General features: G+C 46.6%; 2 protein-coding genes and 1 long non-coding RNA gene across 6 annotated transcripts in view; 2 read left to right on the top strand and 1 right to left on the bottom strand.

Annotated features, from left to right (window-relative positions):
• The window catches only part of TTC39A (tetratricopeptide repeat domain 39A), a 210,724-nt gene that overhangs the window by 73,131 nt on the left and 113,888 nt on the right, over positions 1–23,705 (bottom strand). The window lies entirely within an intron of this gene.
• On the top strand, positions 122–6,448 carry CDKN2C (cyclin dependent kinase inhibitor 2C). Of its 2 annotated transcripts, XM_075424513.1 has the most exons (3): positions 122–343; positions 741–881; positions 4,571–6,448. In XM_075424513.1, the coding sequence occupies exons 2-3, from the start codon at positions 753–755 to the stop codon at positions 4,943–4,945; spliced, it is 504 nt and encodes a 167-aa protein (XP_075280628.1). In that variant the 5' UTR covers positions 122–343; positions 741–752; the 3' UTR covers positions 4,946–6,448. The 2 variants fall into 2 exon arrangements, with proteins under 2 accessions (XP_075280628.1, XP_075280627.1); XM_075424512.1 differs by lacking the exon at positions 122–343 and having other exon boundaries at positions 464–881.
• On the top strand, positions 8,476–23,686 carry LOC142361778 (uncharacterized). 3 transcript variants are annotated; one of them, XR_012764387.1, is made up of 5 exons: positions 8,476–8,799; positions 13,102–13,174; positions 19,014–19,243; positions 19,385–19,518; positions 20,076–23,686. It is a non-coding gene; the product is annotated as an uncharacterized LOC142361778 (long non-coding RNA). The 3 variants fall into 3 exon arrangements; XR_012764386.1 differs by lacking the exon at positions 19,014–19,243 and having other exon boundaries at positions 19,385–19,513; XR_012764385.1 differs by lacking the exon at positions 19,014–19,243.

The raw sequence follows: 23,705 nt of genomic DNA, 5'->3' as shown, positions 1-23,705 counted from the left end.
GCGAGCGGCGGCTGTCACCGCGCCCCCGGCCCGCGGCACCGGCCCCCGCCCGCTCCTCGCCCGCCGGGCCCCGCGGCCTGAGGGCGAGCGGCGGGGTGGGGGGGGAGCGGGTGCCGCGTCCCGCAGCCCTCCCGGATGCCCCGGAGCCGCCGCCGGCCGGGATCGCAGGGGCTGCGCGGGAGCGGGGCTGCTGCGCGGGGCCGGAGCGCCGAGGGAGCGAGCCCGGCCCGGTGCGGGGCCGACGGGGGGATCCCGAGCCGGAGCGGCCGCGGACTGCCACGGAAGACCGTTCCCCGGAGCTGCCGCCGCCGCCGCCGAGCCTCCGACCCCGGCCGCGGACAGGGTGGGTTGTCTTCTCCTTCCGAGACCTCGGGTCTGAGTGAGTCCCCGGCGCTCGCGTCTATACCTTCCCGACAGCATAGACAGTGTAGTGCGTAGATGTTAATATACACCCCCCCCCCCCCCCCCGAAAGTGGCCACAGCTTTACTAGGAGTTACTCTATATGTGGAAGCGAAGAAACCTTCTCTCGAGCGGAGCTGCAGTTTTGCCGAATAAATCACGTGTGAGTTAGGGGCGGGCTCTTGGCAAGGAGGTTTTTTACGAGTATTTACTACAAGGTCTACTCCAGAAGATTAACCATCCCAATCCTTCTGTCAGTCTCCGATGCCATGCCTGGTTAAAAAAAAAAAAATCAAACCAAAAAAAAAAAAACAAAACTCATCTTTTTTCCGATCGTCAGTCACCCTAAAGAATGGCCGAGCCTTCTGGGAACGAGCTGGCGTCCGCGGCTGCCAAGGGGGACCTAGTGCAACTTACTAATTTGTTGCAAAAGAATGTAAACGTCAATGCACAAAATGGATTTGGGAGGACTGCGCTGCAGGTTGGTATCCAGAGAGGGAAGGAAATGTTTCATCACTGGTTACCTACGTGACCCGGGGTTTCCAAAAAAAAAAAAAAAAGACAACGTTTGAAACAGGCTGGTGGATGAAATTCGAGTGGTTTTTCAAACTCGTTGGATGCCATATTTTATAACTTTAGTGGCTCCAACTCCCTAAAATGACGTACTTGAAATAAAACTGGTCAAAACCATGATTTCAGTCGGGGCTCACCCTCAATGTCAAACGGGCTGCGAGTTTGCTGCTATTTTGTAACTTCGTGGGGAGGAGGCAAGGAACGCAAGAGCAGAGATGAAAAGAAATCAGCTTAGGTGAGCAGGATTTCGTAGCAGGTCTGTAAACACAAATGTGCTGTTCGCTGAAGCTTAGGATTTATCTATCTTTTTTTTTTGTTCCTTCCTCTTCTGTTTTTTCTTGTTTTTTCCTTTATTTTTTTTCCTCTCCCCCCCACCCCCACCCCCCCCACCCCTTCCCCTGCGATCTGCTTGCAGAGCGTGGCTCGGCTGGGGTCTGGGGGCTGCTGCTGCTTTCTCCTTTCCGCGCTGTGGGTGAGGACCGACCCCTCCGGAGCGGGCAGCGGGCTGCTCGGACCCTCGGGGTACGCGAGGGGCTCGCCCTGCCGGGCAGGGCTCCGGCTGGACCACTCGCTTTTTCATTCAGAATTAAGGCTTCGATTTTTGCTTTTTTTAGCTCGGCGAGCAGGGCACCGGCTCCAGCTATTTCCTTGCTGATCGTATAGGGTGCTGTGTCCGAATTTTTAAGTGTGTGGCTGCGCAGGCAGGGGTTGGAACTCTTCCAGCTGCTAACTGTTGGAGCTGGGGAAAGATTTTGCTTTTAATAATATCAGAGAATGATGGCGAAAAGGGTAGAATACCTACCAGACAGCGAAAGAAGTGATTTATAAATCTGGAGGGAAAAGATGTGTTGTTATTTGTACTTAAGGTGTAAGTAATGAAACGTGGAAGTGCAACTATAGATCTTTTTAATTTCACACATTAGAAAAATCGTTTGTTAACTCTTGTCCCCCCCTCCCCCGAAAGCAAGATAACAATTTCTGAAATTGGGTTTTTTAAACAGCATAGAGCTTGCGAATGTGCTCGAGATATTTACGGCTCTTGTTTTTTTTTGGCTTAACATCAAAATGTTAGGGCTCGAAAATAAGCACCTCTTGCTAAAAAAGCAGGAATGACCCTTTTTTGACAATTTCGCTGAAGCTGGGTATCTGCGAGCTCCTCTCTGTCCCGGTAGCACCTAAATAGGGCATCGCATGGCAGCGCAGGCACTTGCAGCAACTTTTAAGAGAGTGAAAGGGTTCAAATTAAAATCGTACACAAACTGTCTGCTTGAAGAAAGCAGGAAACATTCAGCTAGCTCGTTTATCCTCGGGACAAGGGCTGAAAACCGATTTGTCCTACAGTAATATGTTTTGGTTTTGGTGTGGTTTTTTTTTTTTTTTGCTAAAAGCAGCTAACTGTCCGTATGCTGAAATGAGGAATATTTTACACAATGGCACAGCATCCAGCTATATTTAACACGCATCCGTGTCCTAACAATATATCTTATCGCTGCCTAATCATAACAGAGTTAATGAACCACAACAAAAATCAAAACAGGAGAATCTCTCGACTTATTTTCAGTATGTATCATCCCGAAATGTGCTGTGGGTGCGTGACCACGCTCGAAAGAGCTCCTGTCAGTGCACTCTACACCACCGAGATAATCTCTCCTTAATCTCTCTCTCCATTAGAACGGAGAGAACCCTCCTGTATTAATACCAATGAATTTATGTTTTTCTTCTGCGTTTATGTTTAATTAAACAGCTGCTCGGCTTGCCTTGCTCTGTGCTTTTTATTTCTGATGAAGTGTACCTATGCAGGCCTCGAATGCAAGCCCTGCCTTTCTGCACTTCATCAGGCTTGTTCAATTAATGCTTTCTCCTTCTTTTCTTCCCTCCTCCCAAGTGAAACTTTGCAAAATAAAGGGCATTTGCTGTACAGTTGTAGCCCATGTCCCAACAGCATCACCTTTTATGTGATTTTTCTCTCCCCCCCCCCCCCCCCCCCCCCCCGCATCTTTAACTGGAGCCTGCAGTCCCCTGGGCTGAGCACAGAAAATTCCCTCTGCAACAAAACGCAAGTTTTGAATTCACAAATAATACAGCCCGGGCTCCCAAAAAGAGATCAAAGTGTCCAGATTCGACTAAAGAAAGCGAGATCACAACGCTCTTGTTTTCTTTTCCATTGCTTCCATCTCTGGTCAGAAGTGAAAGAAATGGCACCCAGGGAGCTGGAAGCCGAGGGGCTCGGAGAAATCTCTTTCCCTGAATCCCAGCCTGCCTTATCTGCACTGCTGCCCTCGCCTGCAGATGTGGAACGTACCGGGCTGCTTTACAGCCCAGACGCCGCCGAGCTTGTGTTTGCTGTAGCTTGCTTGTCTTAAAAAGCCTGAGCTGTGTTTGTCACCGGGAGAGTTTTTTCTGCAAATCCCTTGTAGAAACTGTACCTTATGCTAAATCTAATGCTCTGCAATGCTCATTTGTGCAGATAATTTTTTTACCAAGATATTAAAATCAATTTTTTTTCAATTTTACGTTTCTAAGAAAATAGAGACTTTTTTTTTTTTTCGAATTTGACACTTAGTGTGAGACCGGTTACAAGACCAGGGAAACATTGCCTATAGACTGGAGATGGCACATCACCTTGCTCACTTTTTAAAAATCTGTGTGAAAACAAAAAATTAGGAATTTGGGGGAAATCGGTGTGAGCTGTTAAGCCCCAAATTAAGAAAGATTGGCGTTCTAATTATGACAGTATTATGATGCAATCGAGAAAAGTTAAAGAAGCTTTTTTTTTTCCTGAGACAAACAGCCAGATAATGCAATTATTGTTGTTGTTGTTTTTAAAAAAAGGGGTGGTTTTAACACCAGAATATAGCCACAGTTTACTTGTAGTGAAATTATGAAAGTATGATATAACATGCTGGTTTTAGAAGAAAACTGCTGGAACTTTGAAACATTCCTTGTAACTTCTCCTTTTTGGGTGACATTATGAAACAGAAATATTGGGGAGAAAAATTTCTCCTAGCATTTATTTTTCTTAGCGGACAGAGCTATGGTACAGTCCAAATATTTGTTTTATGATAATGCACAGACAATGTAAACACCTGAAAGCTTATAAAAACACATCCTACATTTGCTGTTGCTGAGGTAAAGTAGCTGTTCCTCAGAGACCCTATATTTGATGTTTAACGAGATTAAGCAGTAATGCGAAGGTGTCTCGATACTTAGGCAAATAAAAGCGAACTATTCTTCATTTTCGGCTGTTAAGAAACTGAGATAACCCACGTTAAAAAAAAAAAAAAAAGAAATGTTGTTACATCCCCGTTCTACACTGCCTGTTTCAGACATTAATCTCTCTGAGACAGCAGGCTGCTTAGCACCGAAATGGTGACATCTTTCGCCATTTCATCGAGTTTAGGAAAAAAAAAAAAAAAAAAAAACACGCGAAAAACGAGGTGTTCTGGCCCATCGCTGGTGTTACAGCCGGGCTCCCGCTCGGGCTGAGCCCCGGCCAGCCCCAGCGATGCGCACAGGGCTCGGAGCCCGGGGCTGAAGCAACCCCCCCTTCCCCCTCCCCCCCCCCGGGATTCAACTCTCCCTCCTCCTCCTCCCCAGGTGATGAAGCTGGGGAACCCCGAGATCGCCCGGCGGCTGCTGACCCACGGGGCCGACCCCGACCTGAAGGACAGTACCGGCTTCGCTGTCATTCACGACGTGGCCAGGGAAGGGTTTCTGGACACTCTGCAGACCCTGCTGGAGTTCAAAGCCGACGTGAACGTGGAGGATGAGGAGGGCAACCTGGCTCTGCACTGGGCAGCCCGGGAGGGGCACGCGCGGGTGGTGGAGGTGCTGCTGGGCTGCGCCGACTGCAAGGTGGGCCACCAGAACAAGCGGGGGGCCACCGCCTACGACCTGGCGAAGCTCTACAAGCGAGCCGCCGTGGTGAAGCTCCTGGAGGGCAGCAGTTCCTTCCCCGCCGCCGCGGACTAACCCCGGCTCGGATGCGCTTTCCTCCGGACCTCGGGGCTCTCGGACCCCCCCTCTCCCCCCGCACCCTCTTTTTAGTAACGTTTTGTTGCGACCTTCTGTTTTTCGTTTGTTTGTTTTTTCTTTTTTTCCCCTGAATAATAGAAGTTTCCAGCAACCCCAGAGGTGGGTTTTAGGCGGGGGGAAGGCTTCCAGCCCGCGCTCGCAGGGTGCCTTGCGCCTGTCCTGCACAGGGTCCTCGCACCGCGTCGGCCGCTCGCACCTAGTTTTTCCAGTGTCAAGTTTTACCATTTATTTTAGCTCGTTCCTATTAAGCCGTTCATACAAGAGCTACATATTCACTGCTTAATGTTGCCGGACTTTCAAGAAAAAGTAATGGCTTACTGTGATTTCTCCCACCTCTCGACGCACCCCCCTCCCTTCCCCCCCCTTCCTTCAGCCAGGCTTAAGATTCTGAACTCCCGTTTTGGGTGAAAGCAGCCTTTTACGGGGTACCCTGCAGCCCCCTGCTCAGGCAGAGATCGCAGGCGACGGCTGCTCGTCCTGGGGAGAGGGGACGGCGCTGGGGGGGCTGTGCGAAATAGCTGCGTTTTGACACTAACGAGAGCTTGTAGAAGTAGGTCGCTTACTTTCTAAATGTAGATGACACTTTTCCCCTTTGTGTATTTAAACTTTCACCAAGCTGGTTTTGAATTTAGTTACCAGAAACAGTACAAATGGTGTTTGTTTGGTTTTTTTTCATTGCCAGAGGTTTTAAACAACTCAGTTTGGTAGTTCGTGTTTACTGTGCGCTGAACGAGACGCTTTGCCCAGTTTCAAAACAAGCAGCAGAGAGGCATTGTCAGAGGCAGGAGGACACAGCGCAGCAGCTTGCTCCGCCAGCCGAGCGCAGCGTAGGTGCTCGGGGAGAAAAATGTGCTTTCCACCCACTGTTCTGTTTTGCCTGGAAATGGCCCATTTTAACGACAGCTGCATCTCACCGAGCAGGAACGTTTGAACGCGGTGACATTTGGGAAGCAGCGCGTTTGGTCTTGGGGAAGTTGTGTTGTTGCTTGCGCCTACAACACATTTTAACCATTGAAAATTTTCCCTTGCAATGTCAGAGCATTCACCGGACTCCTTCACCTCGCCAGCTGCGACGGGAGCTGACGGGGCTCAGCACCGCCTCGGGAAGAGTTTAGTGCGGGACCTTTAACGTTTGTACAGCATCTAGTTGCGGGACAGGTGGGCAGTTTAAAGTGCTTTATTTTGAATAGTCTAAATTTTAATTGCGCAAAATAGAAGGTTTAAAATCAATGCCGAATGAATATTACTTAAAATAGCACTTAAAAGAGGAGGGGGTGTATGTTAGTTTAGATTTTAACTCTTAACCACCCCCCCCCAGATTTTAGCCCCACAAAACCAGCTACTACCGTTTTCAAGTAAAACGTTAATTTTCTGAGGCTGCCACGTTTCCTATACCCTCTGTCCCACTGCTGTGTTTGCTGATTAAAGACCTCTGCGAAACACGAAGTCTTGCGCATTTTTGTTACCATTTTTTTGTTCGGGAGGGGTCCAGAGACCACGCAGGCGAGCAGCACGGCGCTCAGGGCGCGTCCTTGGGGAAATACCCCGCAAAACACCCGGTGTACGGAGCACTAAACCCGCCCGAAATACTAAAACCGAGCGAGGTGATCCGCAGGTCCCCGCGGCGGGGCGACCCGCAGCCCTCTCTGCCGCTGCCCCTCTCCCTTCCCCACGTCACGGGGGGATGCGCCCAGCTTTTCCCTTCTCCGCAGCCGGTGCCCCGCGCTTCCCCCGCAAAGCCGAAATCCTCCCCCCCCCCCCCCCCCCCCGGATTTCTCCCCTTGGCTGCCGCAGCAGAGGTGAACGCTTAAAGGTAATCGTCACCTTCCTCACTTATTTTTTCACCTGTGCCGCGGAAAGAGCTCGTCCCAGAGCCATTTTGAGCTCCATCGGCATTTCATTTACCCTAAGCCGAGGCTGAAGTAGTGGCTTGATAACGCGACCGTTTTTCCGAGGAAAATGCCCCGCCTGGGCAGAAATAGCGGCTTTCGCTGCGCGCCGGCGGCTCCCGCCCGAAGGCAGGACCCGCTACACCCCGGCCATGCCCGCAGCGCTGGCGGCTGAGTCACGGGCGATGCTCAGCCCTGTTCCAAGGTACGGTTTATTTGCTTTATTGCTGCCTTTATTTGTTTTATTTTTTTCTCTGTCAGCCGCTCCGTTTATCGGAGACAACATTACAAATTGAAGCTCCTGGTTAGACGCTCCGACAGCGCGGACCGCTCTCCGCCGCCCCGGGAAGCCGACGGTTACCCCGCAGAGCCTCCGGGCGCCCTGCGGGGTCTGCGGGAGCCTTGCGGGGTCTGCGGACGAGCCGAGGCGCAGAGCTGCGGGGGGGTTTGCTGCGGGGCTGCTCCCCGCAGGGGTGTTCACTCTCACTGAGCGGAGAACATCACGCAGAGAGAGTCCGATTAACGGGGAATCTTCACGCCGAGAAGGGGTTCTGGTACCGGGTGCGGTGTCAGAAGTGACTTCTGTGATTTCGCCCATCCAAAAATCCCAAGGCGGGAACCGGCCCGGAGCGACGCGGGGAGGGAGCCCGCGCACCGCGGCCGTGCCGGGAGCCGTGCGGGACGGGGGCTGCGGGGCAGAGCCCCCTCCCCGCCGCAGTCACACGGGCGGGCGAAGCCGCCGCACTCGGCCTTCGCTTCCGAACCGTCCTCGGAGCAGCGGCGGGGGCCGCTGCGTCTCTGCCGGGCAGGGGGGGACCCCGCGGGGACCCCAAGGGACCGAGCCGAGCTGAGCGAGCGGCAGCGGGCCCGGGGGGGGGTGTGCAGGAGCCGGGCCGGGAGTGCGGGGGGCAATGGGGGGTGGTGCAAGGCCGAGGGGGAGCAGGGTCGGTTCTGGGGTCTCCGCGGGCGAGTCCGGCTCCGCCGCAGCGCAGCGAATGACCGCGCGTTTCAGCGCATGAGGGGACTTCTCTCTGCGGTTTTCGGTGAGGGGAGAGGGGAGAAATCGACGATTTATCTCGTGGTAGGATGAGAAACGAGCTTCGCAGGAAACGCCGTTGCATTGCCCACGCGGAGAAAGAGTTAAAAACGGTAGAAACCCACTGCTTTTTAGCTTTTAAAAGAAAGAAGAGGGTCTCTTCCAGCGAGGCACCTGGCAGTCCACCGGGCAGCCAGCGGCAGCCGCACGGCGTTATCCGCGTACCAAGGCGCTGAAATTCCCTCGGAAAACAGCGCGGGGAGAAAAGCCGCTGCCTTTATTTGCCAGGACCGTTCTGCCGTGCTGGGGGAGGGGGGGAGGAAAGGAGAAGGGAGGAAAGAGAGAAAGAAAGATTTCTCACCCAGCCTCAGACCAGCCTGCCCCACCACACAGGCCCGCATTCAAAATGTCGGTGCTCCCGGAGGGCTCCGCCGGGATCCCCGGGGAGGAGGGAGGGTCGCGGCCGGCGGCGGGGCCGGGCAGGTCGGGCGGGGAGCGGGGCGGGGGGGGGGGGGAGCAGCGCCCGGCTCCGAAACCGTTAGGTCGCCTTCTGCCGTTCCTCTCCCCGTGCTCTTCCTGTCCAAATATTTTTAAATTTACGCGCCTTAAATAACAGTCTGCTTTTATTTATTTGGTTTCCTCCGCGGGCTCGGCAGCCGCGCCGGGACCCGGGGGGGGGGGGGGGGGAGCCGCGCTCAGCAGGCGCCTCGGCCATCCCCGCCGCGCGCGCTGCTCCCCTTTTTCTCGGTGTTTTTGGCGCTTTTTTAAATTTTTTTTTTATTTTTGTCTTTTTCTTCCCCTCCCTTTCCTCCCGCCCTCTCCCCGCGGCCGCGACCGGAGCGTCCCCACGCAGCCCCTCCGCCGCAGTGAGTACCGCGACCGGCCCCGTCTGCCCGCTGCCCTCCGCACGCTGCCCTCCCTCGGCTGCTCCCGCCGCGGCCCGGGGCTCCCCCCGCCAACACCCCGCTTGCAGCATCTTCTCCCAGCGCAGGAGGCTGAGAGAAGCAGATTTATCTCCAGGTTTTCCTTAAAAAAAAAAAAAAAAAGCCGGGAAGCAAGGCGCTCTCTCCCCGGCAGAGCTCCCGGTGACCTTTCGTTAGGTTTGGAAATTGCGGGCGGGCGAAAGGATGGGGGGGTGGGGGTGGGGAAGAATTCCGCGCTGCTGCTGGGTCTCTGTGTCTCGGCGGCGAGGGGGGGATCTCGGGGTGCGCAGCGCGTTGCTGAGGGGCGGACCGCGCCCCGCCGACCCGAACTGCGGAGCCCCGCTCCAGGGGGGGAAAATATAAAACCCCAAAATTCCCCAAAAATCTGTGCCGCGGCGCTGAGGGGTGAGGTGGCTTCTCGCGTTTTGAAGCAGCACCGAGTGCCGGGGACGTTTCGTCTGTCTGTGCCTTCCCCCGGAGCGTGCGAGTGACCTCTCGGGCAGGGGACTGCTGAGGACTGTGCACAGCTCTGCTTAAGGAGCTGCGGGGAAGAGCAGTCTCCTGTCTTGGATGCCTCAGCATAACCTTGCCCTCTCGTTAGTGCTTATCGTATAAGATAAGCCGTGGAAAGGAAAGCAGGGAATTGGGCAAGGCACCTGCAAAAGCAGAAATGAAATATTCTCAAACTGGTGTCAAAATGGCTTCTGAATGCTGCGAAGCGAGGGAGACCGAGGGGCTGAAGGACAAAATCTAGAGCTCGCTGGCAAAATTCAGTTTGACGCACGCAGGACCCTGAGCTGGTTTCCTCAGCCCGAGACGCATTTTCTGCCGTTAGCCCAATCAGCGCTGCTGAAGCTCCAACTGCCAAAAAGGGTAAATTCCCTCTGAAAGCAACTGAATCAGCCAGAAGCATAATCAGCTTTTCAGGGAAGTGCAAGACCACTGAACCATGTTTCCAGTTGCATTTCTTTGTTCCTCTGTAACTGCTTTCTGATATTTGTAGCAGTGTTTACGAGAATTTTAAATAAAAAAAGCTTCCTTCTGTGTGGGAAGCATGAAAGCTTTTGCTCCACAGTGCAGCCACTAAAAGGTTAAAGTCAAATCCCAGCTCCTGGTGAAAGTTTTCCTGCAGCAGACAGTGCCTATCAAGATGGGCTTTCTCCCGTTACACCCCGAGAGCAGGAAGTGGGGCAGCGTTTATATGGCAACACAGCCCTCTTCACTCCTCAATATTAAGATTATTATCACCACAACGAGATTTTAATGAGTGCTTTCCTACGTGGAGCTAATGAGCATTTCAGGGAAAAGACACTCGCACAGCACAAACCACAATAAAATGCGATGCGCTGTGGGAACACCCGGAATTCGAAAGCTTTCCAGGGTTTGACCCTAACGAAACACAAGCCCGGCCCTGGGTGCATGTCGCGCTTACACGCAGAGCACACTGCGGGCCGGAGCGAGGGCTGCTGTTAGAGAGAACTGTCATTTTCTGGAGAGGGAGGATCGCAGGTTTAGGCCTTAAGTTATTAACGTCTGTCCTGATGGAAATAGGGGCATTTGGATACGCTCTGTCAAATCAAAAAGGAAGCTTTCTGCTTCGGATATGTGGCCGCCGTGGCGATGCACCACCGTGTGAATATCTGCACCTCGGCACCGGGCACGCCAGGGTGGGAGGGTACTGATCGGTCATGATCTGTTGCTTGTATTTCGTCACGCTGGGGAACAGGCAGAGGAGATTTTTCAGTCCACATTTGCTAGAATCCCAGTAGGCCTGGAAACCGAGCTGTTAATTGTAAATGCTTCCTATAGAACGGATTTTTCAAAATTTTCCGAAAGGAGAAGTACGCTCTGCCACAAAAAGCAGCTTTATATCTGGACATACCATAGTCTGCCAGGGTGTGACTGCAGGTACGCAAACAAAGCTGTGTTTAATCTCACTGAGGGATTTTTTTTCAGAGAACATCCGTGACAGAGAAAAGTGTATCTGTTTCACGAGCACTGTGACTTTTAATAATACCACCTCCTTGCCCCAACATATATGCTCTGAACGGTGTGGTGTCTGTGGATTTCTCGGATGTAATTGGTTTTAGCTCCTGTAAAAGAAGGGCTGCAGACAAAAAGCTGTGCTATACTACATTACATTCCCAGCACTCACAATCCAGCACTGCATGAATATATTGGAGTGAACAACAATTTCCTTCCTGTACGAGCATTTTAATTTATAGAAACATATTGTTTTGTGTAAAGAAGATAGTAGATAATTAACTGTATTCATTTAATCTAATTATAGGCCTCTGAGGCAAAAAGCTGACACTTTTCATTGTGGTATATTCAGAGAAGTTAATTGAAAAAACATTGCAGCCACAAGGCATAACATGCCCATCGTATATTTGATACGAATTCTTTTCTGAAAAACGGGATGAATCTGATGCTGGCTCGAGATAAGGATTACTGCTACTCACTCGAGTAAGGCAAGGTCCGGGGCAGCTCGTTATGCAATGCCACAGTGCGCTGCAATCTCTCTGCAATTCTAGAGCTAACCACAGACAACTTAATTTGCCAAATTGCGAGATGGTTTTGTAATGTACACACGTATCTATCACAAATTAAGAAAAGATCGAATGCGTTTTCAGCTGGGACGTAGGTCAGAATTTGAACAGAGATCTGCTTCAAGAAGCAGTAGGTCAATGCATCAGCTCCGAGCTCTGTTTAATCCTTAGGAGGAACCAGGCAGTAACAGCAGCCTTACCCCTAGGAGCTGTTATTAGGAGTGTAATTTGTGTTTTTTAAGATATCAGTATGACAAACATAAATAGACAGCAAATTAACACTCCTAGCTCCCAAGTATATAGAAATAAATGTATGTAGGACCATTTGCAGTTTCAGGGTAGTTTTTCCTATCACCTGATACATGGCAACAACTTCATCTTCTGACAGCAGTGCTACTTTCATTCTCAAAAGGAAAGTAAAGCAGCTCAGCTCTGCAGAGCTTTCCTTCCAGCTGACAGAGAACCTGACAGACCCAACGTGCCGCTTCTGGGGAAGCATTTGCCATTTATGTTAGAGAAAGTCCAGCTTGCAAGCTGCATCACCGTGCTAGAGGCAAACAGCACCGTTCCCCCCTGCTTTATCACTGGGAGAGGGTCACGCTGGTGTGTCCGCAGCTGGAGCAGGACCATGGGGCACGACACCTCTCACCCCACCTCCAGACGCTGCACTCCCTGGCTCCTGCCCGAGCGACCTCTGTTTCTGCTCTGCCCGTGGGCACGCAGGGGTCACCCAGCCCTCTCGGCCCCCCTCTTCCCTCGTCTCCGGGTGGTGGTGGTTCTAGCTGCTGGGAGAAAAAAATGGCAAAGGCAGTGCTGCTGGTGCCTGCGATGAAGTGTGCCGGGTGGCTGTGGGGACGGTGCAAGCCCTCTGAGATGACAGACACCCCCCAGCGAAAGGCCGTCGGGCTGAGCGCGGGGCCTTGCTGCGCTCTGCCAGTGAGAGGCATTGCTGGCAGCCCCACCTATAATTTTAAAATTACTTAAAATATTTCAAATGCGTATTGCAGAAGTCTTTTTTTTTTTTTTTTTTTTTTCCCCTGTGGTTAAAAAAGCAGCATTTTGCACTTCAGGCACTTCAAGTATTTGTTAATAAAGTTGGAGGAAGCCTGAAAAGTAAACAGATAGTGACATGTGGTCACCTTAACTCTGGAGTTCTGGCTCAAGAGATCCAGAATATTTGATAAAACAGCTCTCTAACAAGAAAAAAAGTGTGGCTATAGATGCTAGCCATACCTGATTCCTGTTCCTACACCATTACAGATAAATGACAATTTGCACTGATGTCCGACTCGAAAAAATCAGCCCATTCTGAGTCTGCACTCACACTCGTTCTCTCCCTTGATGCTCTTAACTAATTTTCCTTTTGCCTGGCTCTTGCCTTCTCTCCTTCTCTCTCTCCTCTGTGCTATTTTCATGTAACTCCCAGATCTTGCTCTTCCACAGTTTGCTCATCCACCCCTCCATTCCTTGGCTCCTGCCTTCTTGCACTCTTCAGGCTCTGTTTTCATCTCCTAATTTCCTCTCCTTCATCTGCACATCCACCCTCTTGTTTTTCCTTAACTATTATTTCCCCTGGAATTCCACCTTTATCTCCGTTACGCTTATTAACCTCCTTACCTACTCTATCATACCCTTTCCCCATTGCCTAGCAGTATCTCATTCTGTACATATGTGTAACCTGGTTTTATTTTCCTAGTCATGAAGAACTGCTTCCACAACTGATTTCTCTCCATGATGTCCCAGTTGTCCTAGGAGAAGTCCTAGCACTGGTCAGTAATAGTTGTCTCCCTGGTACCCACCGCTCTCATCTCCTTCTGCTTCTCGCTTTCTACTCCCTCCCATGCTCTGTCGGCTACGGGCCTCCTCCCAAGCTCCTTCACCTTCGTGAGCCATCCTCCTTTTCTCGCTGCCTCAGCATGAGCAGAGGAAAGGGCGACGATGCCCAGAGGAGGGGCACCCAGCCTCACCTGCAGACAGCGATCCCTCGGGAAGCGGGAGGAGAGGTTGCAGAGGAACAGTCGGGTGCTCTGCACGGGGCTGCACGTGGTGCCGGCCCCCATGCAGCCGCCCAACGCCGCAGCACAGGCTGATCGGAGGAAAGCTCAGCTCCCAAAAGCTAGCAGTTCTTAACCGATCACGTGCAGACCGAGATTTTCATGGAGTCTTATAACTTTGTTACATTTGGATGCGCATCTGTGAAACCAGAGCAACCGTGCTGCCAAATTTCAAGTCGCTGCTCAGCAGGTACATGGACGGAAGTAGACCAGTGATGGTGCTGCGTTTCAGGTTCCTCCTGCAGAGAAACGGGGATACTGACACTTCTGAATGAAGCCACCAGATTATTATTTTTTAACATGGGCAAAATATTTTTTTAACCTTGTTCTTGAAAATTACTACAGTGGTTTAGCTGGAAACCGCCAAAAATTAAACCTGGGGCAGATGCTTGGCTTGGAAAATACCAGCCCAAATAGCTACAAGTAACTGAAAACAAGATGTTATTGTGAGACACTGGACAAAATTAAGCAGAGCAGTTCCACGACTTTGGCCTAAATGTGGAAGATTTTTAAGTGACCCATAATGAATTTTTTCATAACAACTTTGTTGAAACAAGCAGAATTCAGTCAGATTTCCCATTTTTGGGTTGGAGACATTTCCTCCGAAAATGAAGGTTAGGATCCAAAGCACTCTGATGCAAAGAGGGAGAGGGAGGAGTGCGCTGAGGTTGAGACTGGGAGCACTGGGACTGAGGGCTGGAGCAGTTTCTTTGGCAAAAAAAAACAACTTCAAAGGTCTACAGAAGTGCAGAAATAATCAAAAAGTATTCTATGGACATGAAACTTTGTGGAGACAGCAGAGGGGAGGAAAGGAATTGCTTCTGGTGGGAGAGCATCAAAGCAACAGTAAGGGAAGTCCAAATACTTTGTTAGCTCTGGGGTTCTTAGGCAGCCCGGCCCTGCCGATGGATTAAACCCACGGAGTGAGGCAGGTACCCTGCTCCTCACACCCTCACCGGTGCAGCTTACCACTACAGCCCCCCGCGTCTGCGTAACCCAACAGCCCCTAAAGGTGCTCCGTACCCCCCGTAACCGACTGCTCGCCTCCCGACACCCAGCCGAAAGCCGGGGCCCTTCAGGAGCCGCTCTGTGTCGAAACCTCCCTTCGACGGCAGCGGCGACGTCTGTCACGGCCGGAGGTCGGGCAGCTGAGGGTATTACCTGTTTCAGTCATCTGACCGCAACGCTCCGCTGCCTCCCTGCTGGAGATTTCAAGCGTAGGTGAACGGCAACGGTGCCAGCAATTGCCACTGAATGCTATTCTGCACTTAAAAATTGTCATTCCATTTCTCTGCTGTGGATGAAAGTAAGAGAGTCACAGAAGTCCTTTCTAATACACAATGAACTGCCTGTTAGTTTGCAAGTACCCTCATTATTTTTTTATCTGTAAGATTAACACTTTTAAATTCTTTTAGCAGCTCTGATGGATTGGCTGTCACTTGACTGTACCTTTGCCTAAAAGATTCGCTCTAGCTTGAAAACGCATTCATTCAGGAAGTCCCGTGGCCTTTGTTTCGCAGGAAGTCAGACGAGGTGAAAATGGTGGTCCCTCTGGCCATTTCGCTTCCAGCAGCCTCTGTTCCTCCAAGATTTTAGCAGCAAAATCACACCGATGCTGTAAACTTTCTGTGCAGTTCAATATTCTGAAATCTCTTGCACAGCCTGTGCTTGAAGAAGTTTGGTTGCTTTTAAGCAAAATGCCTTATGTTAATGATTATATAAATTGTGATCAAAATGGTGACCTGTGCTAACACTGCATGGAGAACAGTATGAAATCAAAACTACTCTAACTAAAAAAAATAAGAAATCTGCCTTCATAAACACAACGTTAAAAATTCTTGCTGGGTGCTGTTGCTTGGCATGCAAGTTCTCTTGCTTTTCTTACAAGTGCAGGTGTTCAACATGTTTAGATTTCTTTTCAGGTTTAATATTAAGCCTGAGTTGGCAGTGCTTAGCTCTGGGACCACTGCAACATTTACATAACGTACCTTACTCTTCATGGTATTTTATGCTCAGCACCTTCTTCCATTTGATGCAGTTTCACCGTTTTTTTTAGCAGGAAAAATGAGGTTTAAGGATAGCAGAAAAATTGGCCTGAGCAAATGATCTTGTGAACCACAAAGCAGCCTTCAAAGAGAAAAAGTAGCAGGAAGTTCTTTCATACCAGGTATTAAAAATAGACTGCACCGAGTCCTGGAATGCACACAGCAGTTATGTAACGATTTTTCAGTGACATGCATTAGGAAATATTCTCAGTCAGTGTTTTTCCTTCCTAACACCCAGTTTACTTCTCTGAAGTTTGGAAATTCTTCATACGGATGCTTCTAAGAAGTCTAAAATTATAATGTTCATTTGAATAACCTATCAATTAGCAAGCCACATAATGACACCATCTAAGGGCACAATTGAAGTATTTGAATTTATATACCATTTTCATAATCGTACTGTATGAAACATGATGGAATCAAATCTTTTTTTCCCCTACAAGTTACACTTGATTTATTTCTGACTATGTAATAATTTTGCACTGGAGGCACCAGAGAGAAATCAGTTTGGGTTCATATCTTAAATAATGAGAATGCCAGCTATCTTGGAGCACTGAGAAGCCTTGCAAACATTTCAAAAAGGTTTATTTGTTATTAGGTGCCTTTTATAAATGGGAGGCATCTGTGGAGGACTGAGAGGAGCCAGAAGAGCTGTCTCTAGCTTCTACCATATTGAGGAAACCAAACGGTAGATGATTTTGAAGAACACCTTCCTCAGACTTTCCCCCAGCAACTGAAGAGCTTTTGCAGAGGTCTAGACTCTGGATCTTTGCAGTATAGTTTGAGAAGGTAATAAAGGAGGTGAAAGATAATAAAAGTCCATACTTTTAGATTTTCACAGTCCTGTTGTTTTCTTGGATTACTTTATGTTTGGATCAAATCCGCAACACCCTCTGCCTTCAGTAAGAGTATCCCACAAGAAGGGCAACATTATTTCTTGTCTGCCTTTTCTAACTTGTGTATTAAAGGACACAAGCCCTACCACAACATTTAGACTTCCGTGGCCACCATGAGCTTATCACTAACATTATTAATGTCAATTTATACTTCAAAGACAGCAAAATTCCCTAATGTGAAGGCTCACACACCTCCCACCATGGTTAGCACCTAACAAACGCGCAGTGTCAGTATTTCCTAGGTTGCTGTGTACCCAGAAGCACAATTGTGGACAGTTTTCATCACTCACTCATGTCAGTGATGGACAGCAATAGCAAGTGTGGCGGGTGAAATTCTGCCCATATTTTGGCTCCTAGCAATAAGTTTTTCCCAATTCACATAATGGAGATTAAATACCAGGAGATCCTAAGCAGTCAGATATGACCACGGTAAAGCAGTATCAGTCTTTTTTTTTAAGATGAGCAGAACTCCACTCTTAGCGTTGGGTCTGGCTTTCATAAGATGTCTTTAAAATACTTTCATAGCTAAAAATGCTTTTTTGTGGAGCAAGTGAAGCTCCACACTGCTCTTTTTGAGACCACAGAAAAACCTGATCAAGGTACAGTCAGATAAAACATCTGATTTATTTTCTCTCCTGACTGTTCTGCAGAATGACAGAATTAAAAAAAATCCATATTTGATGTGTGAAAAAACTGTAGCACATTCAAACTATTTCATTTTGGAAAGATACCTAAATATTAGAGGCAGGACAACAAGTTAGCCTCTTGTAGGGAACCTGTTTGTTTGACAAAATATTAAGAAACATCTTAATTAGCAGCCTGAAAGAAAATGAAAGACGGCATACTGAATCCATGTCAAAAATCTGTATTGGAAGAAGAAGTAACAAAGTGAGCATCAGAGTTGAGATTAAAAGTTCTGCTTTTCAAAATGCTGAACATAATTTTTTAAGCTCAAAGTGTCTTTAAGGACACAAAATGGAAGAAAACCTGACTAAATTATCACAGATTCATTTGCTTCTAGATGCTGCTCTACAGATAAATTTCTGGGAATCCAGTGCCTAAAAAGTAATTTGTGAATAAGTCAATACTTCTTTTTCTACACTGATACATACGCAAAGCTCGAGCTGTTTATGAGAGGAGGAACACTGCTCATGCATAGGATTCAGCAGGGCTCCGAATTACAGGAAGGCTCTCCCATTGTCCAGCCAGATCAGTTTACATGAACTGAAGCAAGTAACATTCTGTATTTTCTTCCATATTTTATGACTAGTTTCATCTAAGCAAAAAATGCTTTAAATTAGACTTGGTTCATTTTGAGGAAAGGACATTTTAGAGCAAATGGAGAATGACAGACTCTTGTCACATCTAACTTTTCTGTAAGCTATGCTTCACTCAGCCATTTGTGAATATTTCTGAGCTCTAATGGGCATATTCGCTTACTTTTTAAATGAGATTTGCTGTCATGGAGTTTGATATTCAAGGTCAACATTTCAAATGTAGTTGTAAATGAAAGCTGCTATTTTGGTTGAATTTAAAACCTCAAGACTTTTCTGTTCCTAAACAAACATGGGAAACCTTATTTGCATATTAAGAGAAAAAAGATTTCCTTCTTTTCCCCAAATTTGCTGTTATTTTGCTTGCAATTTTCCTTTTGTTCATATACCTTTATTCTCTTCCTTAAAGTCGCTGATGTGTATAAATTCACAAGTCCTATTATTGTATTCATAAATGGGGCAAGTTTGATCTCACCTGTGAAAACCAAAGCAAAGCTCCACCACATTTTCACCCACTTTTCAGAGATTATCCCGTAGCATTTATACATACCATACTTCCACGGTGTGCAGAAATTCTGAGTTTTACACCGTTTTCTGATTGTGTACCACAGAAGAATAGCCAATACCATCCGAGCCTGGGACAATTAACAGGATGTCTTTAGAATATTTTTATTACGTTAATCTTTTCTTTTGCTTGAGCCAGCATTCCCCTTGAGAGGAAGAGAAATGATGCTGAGACAACTTACTACTGCAAATTAATTGTATGGTGTATTTCCCAAGCATTTAATTTGGCCACGGCAACCTGTTTAACTCAGAAGAGTTGTCAGAAAGTGACACAAAAGAGAGACCAAGTTCTTGAGAGGTGGCCAGTAATTTTAAAGGGATGGAGGGAAATGGCTGGCATTATTGCTTTTGTCCAAGTCAAGCCTCTTCTAAACAGGGTAAGGGAAAATCAAGTGATTTAACCAGACCAAAATTCACGCCACTTGAGATCTTTTGGAAATGTTGACTGAAGAGGAACTGTGGACTGGAACAGAAGACTGAGAAAAGTAGTCCAGCTTTCTATTGCAAAAGCATAGGAAACATAAAGAAAAAAGCATAAACATTTTGTACTTTTTGTAACAGATAAGTCTGACATTCGGAATAAAAGTTTAGGATAGGAACTGGGATAGGTGCACCCGCTTAACCCTGAGCCGTCCACTTGCAAGGCAGCTGTCTGAACCTGCACGAGTTTAGATACGCCCGCTGCCAAGAGGCCAAGACATGAGGTCCCTACTGCTGCCAAGTCAGTGGGTCTGAAATTAGTCTTTTACAGTGTGGTTTGTTTTTTCTTTTTTAGCTCTGGCATTCTAGGAAGTATTTCCATGTGCGTACCCCTTGTCTGAGTCCACTCTTGGTATGTGGGCCTCTGTGATTAAGCAATCCTGGATCCTTAACCCATTGCCTTCAACTTTCCCAGCCTGCTGCCTCAGTTCTTCTCTCACAGCTCTATGGATTTCAGCTTTTCAAAGTCCAGTTTGTCAACACAGGAACTTATATACAGCAGAAGATCTTTTTGGGACCACAAAGGTATAATTTTATGGTTAAATACATCGCATTTTTCTGGGAAGACTTAAAGGCAATGGAGAATGGAGACAGATTAGGATTTGGCATTTTATCAGACTCTCTCCCTGAGTAAACTCTGTTTTACTGGGAATATTTATTTTTCAGGAAGCAACACTTAAAATTTCCCTTGCCATGGAAGACTTCTGCAGAATGATATAGAAGGAGGTGGCGTATCACCCCAGAGAAGACTTCCACTAGCCTGATTACTACCACTGTCCTTCTTCCACGGAGCAGGCAAGGCATGAGCAAATCTTTCCATTGGGGAATTACTCTTTGAGAATAGGGCAGAGATATTTTAGCTATAGGGAGTAGCAGGCTAACAGACATGAATACCAACCTGGAATGGATCAAATACTTACCCTGGTGTATTTTGAAGATAATCAGATCCAATTTTGTCAGCATGTCCTAGAGATGACTTATTTTCAGAGAATCACCTTTCACAATTTTAGATTCCAGAGAAATACAATTCCCAGAAGTTCAGGGATTTCTTTACTAACCGACCTTGAAGAAAATATCTGTTTCATTCTGTGCCTCATCTCTTCCTTTCCTGTGTCCCTTATTGCTTTCGAGAAGCCAGCACCCCCAGCCACACTGGCTCGGCAGGCTCTGTGTTCCTGCCAGCTCGCCTGCCCTGTGGACGGTGGGCAGGAGCAAAGCCCCTTCCAGCGACTGGGCACAAACTTGTTCTGAACGTTCCTCTCAGAAATTCCAATCTGAATCTCGGTACCAGATACCCATTCATTTGTTACGAGCAGATACAGCAGACAACTAATGCTGCACTTTTTCTATTATTCAGACCTGCTGCTAACAATGAAGAAGATGATGTCATTCCCTGGATGTGACAAAGGACTAATATTATATGCAGTGAAAACAATGAGTCAACAGTTTCTACGCCCTTGAGGTCACAGCATTCAACAGTTTTGAAAGCAGACTGTTCTTTTTGTGCACAGAGCTTGTAGTTGTATATTAATGCAAAATGTATAAACCCAAGGGATAATTAAAAAAAATTATATATTTTTAAAGTTACAAACAGAATGTTTCAAACTAAAAGTCCAACTGAAATATAACAAAAACTCACTGACAAAAATTTCACCCAGATATGTTAATATTACAAAACACTTTTTTCTTTTTGGTCAAAAATACATTATCTGTGTTAAGTTATGATTTGTACAATCTTGAGAGGCACTTTACAATTCCCAGTAACATTAGCAAAAGATGTGAGTATTAATGCAGCAGCTAAATAATATGAAATGTCCTGGAGATATTTTGTAATGGTCTGAAGGAAAGACCTTTAACATGGAAATGTGTTTTGACAACTGAAAGCAAAGAGTCTAACAACCAAAGTTCCCCAGATTTTCTGGAATGCACAAGGTGTCAGCCAAATCCTGGCCACCTTTAACCACAGCTTCACCTAGCTCAGGCTAGTGCAAGAAGTGCCTAGTGTTGATACAGACCCTTTCTTCAGTAAATCTAAAATCATTATGGAGGGTTATTATCCTCCTCATAAAGACAGTGAAATTGAAGCGCGGAGAAGTGACAGCTCAAGGTCATTTAAAAGTCAGGAGAGTTTGCAAAAGAACCCAGATTTCTCAATCCATGTCCAGCACTCTGCCCACTGTCTGCTTGATACAGCTCCTTTTCGAAACTCAATATAATTGAACAACTTTGGTAGGTTTTCAGTTCATCATATTGTTGTCTATAATAATCTTATTTTGTGGAAAAATAGACTTTCCTAATTGGACCATGCTGCTGACACACGAGCAAGTGCAAGGGAATCCCAGGCCAGCTGCAGTCTCTGTTCCTGCTGCCCTTGCAGACGAAATTCAGAGACAGGAGAACAAACTGGATTATATCTAGATGGGCTTCTCTGCAGGAAGAAATACCATTTCGCCTGCATTGATGCTAGCTGACAGTGTTGTGGGTTAAAACGAGCCCTAGCATGGAATAAATAGTATTCAGCATCCTGACAATTAATTGAAATGAAAACTTAGACTCTGAATCCCAAGGAATTTCTGCTGGCACGCTGACAGCTAGACAAAGTTTTCTCAGTTTATGCTGACCACTTTATTGTGTCGCCCAAAATAACTGCAGATGGGTTCAGACATAACACGTACAGCAGATCCCAGGCGCAAGTGACTACTTAACCAAAATATGGAAAAGGGCATCTGGCAGGCTAGCTGGTCAGCATCCTGACCGCTTTATTAAAGAAGAGGCATGGCTCAATCTGATCTTTAACCTCCATGTCTTCTAATGCTTAAGAAACTCATATCTTCTAGATATTTAAACCAAATATTTAAGACCTAAAGATATCTCAGTTGTTTTAGAGTTATGTCATACCGCTCAAGCACGATGAGGAAGCTTCCAAGTTATCCAGCAGTCCCAAGGGCTCCGGGCCTCCACATGGATCCTTGCAAGCAACAGAACTCAAAGGATTTTAACGATGAGGACTCATTGGACCACTTTAATTGAAAGATATACATTTCCACTAAAAATTCACTGACAAGTTGCTTTTAAAAACTCAAACAAAGTAGACAGATTTGAGACAAGGCAAAATGAAGAGACTAAAGTAACTTACAGAGCTTCCTCTGGGTATCTCGAGCTAATCACAAATCATACGGCATGTAGAGTCTGGTATTTTGTAATTGATCCTCTGTAGTCACAATGAAGGAAGGACACGATGATTTTGATGTCATGTAAGAGTGTGATGAAATATATTTCCCATGTGAAACAGACATCAGAATCTCTTTTAGAAGAAGTCATAAAATATTTTTGGAGGCAACATCTCTTACTGCTTAATGAAAGCCAACATCTGAATGTACTGCAGGCAGACTCACACACGCTGCAGCCGTGGCAGGTGTGCTGTTCAACAGAATACATCTATCTGTTCCTTTCCTGTGACTCACACAAATACAAATTAATTATATTAAAGTTATTAATTATTGGTCTATTTAATAAGTTCATGAATTAAAAAATAACCATAGGGGTTCATAGCCTAGTGTGTTCCAAGAAGGGATCTTTACCTGACCTTTGCTTTTAAAGCCCTAATCCCAGCAACAAACTTTGAGTACCTGCATAACATTAAGTACTCGAAGTACCATTGAAGCTGCTCCTTTGTTAAACAGGATATTACAAGTTTAAACTAGGGACAGAGATACCTAACCAGGAAAATACTGAAGATCATATATCTTCACATTACCTTGTAAAGCAAAGCTTACCTAAGCAGGTGACACTCCAAAAGAATATTATAATGAGCCCCTCCCCCAAAGCAAAGGCATATCGACATTCATTTAGAGGCCTCAGCCACCATATTATTTCAAAATTTTGCTAATATGAGATCTGACAAAACTAAAGGTCTGTTTAGTGTTAGTTTGACTGTCAGCACAAAAAATTCCAGACCAGTAGCAACTATAAATTCATTAAAAAATGTATTCTTAATGTTAAACAACATAGATAGAAAACAATAAAAAGCTTCTCATGAAATTGTGAAGCAAATCATTAGGCTTCGGGCTATTTTGTATATGTGTTTATCACATCACCATTAGATCCATTGGTAGGTCAATCCTTTACTGTATGTTGCAGTGTCTGTTTAGAACCTCTCTTATAACTATCGTTTCAACAAATCAATTTACACAGTACTGCATGATATTATTGATCTGCAACAGTTCTACAAGCTACAGGATTATGGACAGTATAAGTAGCTATAAAGTAGCACCAACTCTAATTCTGATTTTACCCTGCAATACAATTGACATCATGGTGCAGTACGGATACAGATTTAGCTATGGCCCAGGAGTCTGTATTCTTTTAATTTATTAACTTGTTTCACAGTTCTGCTGTTACTTTTCTCATGTATTAATACAGGGAAGAATTTTTAATAATATTAAAAAAACCCTGTTTAGCTGGAAGGCCTTTTGAGAGAACATCATATGCTCTCTCCTACTTCTTTCACAAAATTAAATCTCTAGGCTTTCTCTGAGCTGAAGAAATAGGGCAAGATTTTACACAGGATAGTTTTCTTGCAGAATATATAATCTGCCCTATCAGTTAGATGGAATTATTACCCACTCACAGCATTCTAGATTGCTAGAATGGTATTACTCATTCTTCTTAACAGAAACCTGACACTGTGGTTTTGGTGACACACTGAGAATTTATTTTGATCTTTCTTGTGTTTTCAGATGGAAATGCACTGTCTCTTTCCTGATCTTGGATTAGCGTCCACACTGAAAAAAAAACATTTTAAAAGTGATTAAGAATAAAAGTTTACGTGGATTTATTTGTAAATGCTGGTTATGAGTCTTCCATAATGAAACAGTTTTTTTCCTAAATGTCTTTCTAAGTACTAATTGGGCAATTGTCTATTTTCTCTTGCAAATGCCGTATTATGTATGAGTTTTTCAACTAGAATAAAACGTTGCTTTTTAAA

Source organism: Opisthocomus hoazin, chromosome 6 (genome assembly GCF_030867145.1).
Source record: "Opisthocomus hoazin isolate bOpiHoa1 chromosome 6, bOpiHoa1.hap1, whole genome shotgun sequence".
Taxonomy (NCBI): domain Eukaryota; kingdom Metazoa; phylum Chordata; class Aves; order Opisthocomiformes; family Opisthocomidae; genus Opisthocomus; species Opisthocomus hoazin.
Note: the sequence above shows the minus strand (reverse complement) of the source record. Positions and strands in the feature narration are given on the sequence as shown.

Bases quoted from the DNA above. Each gene is read 5' to 3' on its own strand.
- CDKN2C (XM_075424513.1), top strand. From the start codon at position 753: ATGGCCGAGCCTTCTGGGAACGAGCTGGCGTCCGCGGCTGCCAAGGGG. The intron at 882-4,570 runs GTTGGTATCCAG...CCTCCTCCCCAG, and splicing joins TTGGGAGGACTGCGCTGCAG to GTGATGAAGCTGGGGAACCC.